Genomic DNA, 1,496 nt, shown 5'->3' on the forward strand with positions numbered 1-1,496 from the left:
CGAGAGAGACAGCGAGAGCACGCGCGAGAGAGAGAGAGAGCGAGAGCACGCGCGAGAGAGAGAGAGAGCGAGAGCACGCGCGAGAGAGAGAGCAAGAGCACTCGCGAGAGAGAGAGAGATAGAGAGAGAGCGCATGCAAGAGAGAGCGAGCGAGAGCGTGAGCGAGTGCGCGCAAGAGAGAGAGCGAGAACACGTGAGAAAGCTAGAGACAGAGCGAGAGTGCGCGAGAGAGCGCAAGAGAGAGCGCGAGAGAGAGCGCAAGAGAGCGCAAGAGAGAGCGCAAGAGAGAGCGCAAGAGAGAGCGCAAGAGAGAGCGCAAGAGAGAGCGCATGCGAGAGAGCGCGCGCGAGAGAGCACGCGAGACAGCACGCGAGACAGCGTGCGAGAGCGAGAATGCGTGCGTGAGTGAGCGAGTGCGTGCGCGAGAGATCGAGCGAGTCCGCGCGAGAGATCGAGCGAGTGCGCGCGAGAGATCGAGCGAGTGCGCGCGAGAGATCGAGCGAGTGCGCGCGAGAGAGTGAGAGCATGCACGAGATCGAGAGCGCACGAGAGAGCGAGAGCGCGCACGAGAGAGATAGAGCGAGAGCACGCGCGCGAGAGATAGAGCGAGAGCACGCGCGCGAGAGATAGAGCGGAGAGATAGAGCGAGAGCACGCGCGCGAGAGATAGAGCGAGAGCGCGCGCGCGAGAGATCGAGCGAGAGCGCGCGCGAGAGATCGTGCTCGAGAGTGAGAGCGTGCTCGAGAGCGAGAGCACGTGCGAGGAGCGAGATCTTGCACGAGAGCGGGCGAGAGAGAGCGAGAGCGGGCGAGAGCGGGCGAGAGAGAGCGAGAGCGGGCGAGAGAGAGCGAGAGAGAGCGAGAGCGGGCGAGAGAGAGCGAGAGAGGGCGAGAGACAGAGAGCGAGAGCGCGCGCGAGACAGAGAGCGAGAGCGCGCGAGACAGAGAGCGAGAGCGCGCGAGACAGAGAGCGAGAGAGCGCGAGAGCAAGAGCGCGAGAGCAAGAGCGCGAGAGCAAGAGCGCGAGAGCAAGAGCGCGAGAGCGAGAGCGCGAGAGCAAGAGCGAGAGCGAGAGCGCAAGAGAGAGCGAGAGCGCAAGAGAGAGCGAGAGCACGCGCGCGCGAGAGAGAGCGAGAGCACGCGCGCGCGAGAGCACGCGCGAGCGAGAGAGAGAGCGAGAGCACGCGCGAGCGAGAGAGAGAGCGAGAGCCGAGAGCACGCGCGAGCGAGAGAGAGAGCGAGAGCACGCGCGCGCGAGAGAGAGAGCGAGAGCACGCGCGCGCGAGAGAGCGAGAGCACGCGCGCGCAAGAGATAGAGCGAGAGCACGTGCGCGAGAGCGAGAGCAAGAGCACGCGCGCGAGAGCGAGAGCACGCGCGCGAGAGCGAGCGAGAGCGTGCACGAGTGTGCGCGCGAGAGAGCGAGAGCGCACGAGAGAGCAAGAGCGCGCAAGAGCGAGAACACGCGAGAAAGCAAGAGACAGAGCGAGAGTGTGCGC

General features: G+C 65.4%; 1 protein-coding gene across 1 annotated transcript; it reads left to right on the top strand.

The window, feature by feature from the left end:
- Positions 1-39: 39 nt before the first annotated feature.
- Positions 40-1,490, top strand: LOC122545147 (zinc finger CCCH domain-containing protein 13-like; the record flags this gene model as incomplete). The annotated part of the gene is made up of 2 exons (XM_043684293.1): positions 40-93; positions 1,364-1,490. Coding segments are annotated over 2 exons (181 nt in total), but the record flags the coding sequence as incomplete, so codon positions are not given.
- Positions 1,491-1,496: the final 6 nt, after the last annotated feature.

This window comes from Chiloscyllium plagiosum, unplaced genomic scaffold (genome assembly GCF_004010195.1).
Source record: "Chiloscyllium plagiosum isolate BGI_BamShark_2017 unplaced genomic scaffold, ASM401019v2 scaf_94294, whole genome shotgun sequence".
Classification (NCBI taxonomy): domain Eukaryota; kingdom Metazoa; phylum Chordata; class Chondrichthyes; order Orectolobiformes; family Hemiscylliidae; genus Chiloscyllium; species Chiloscyllium plagiosum.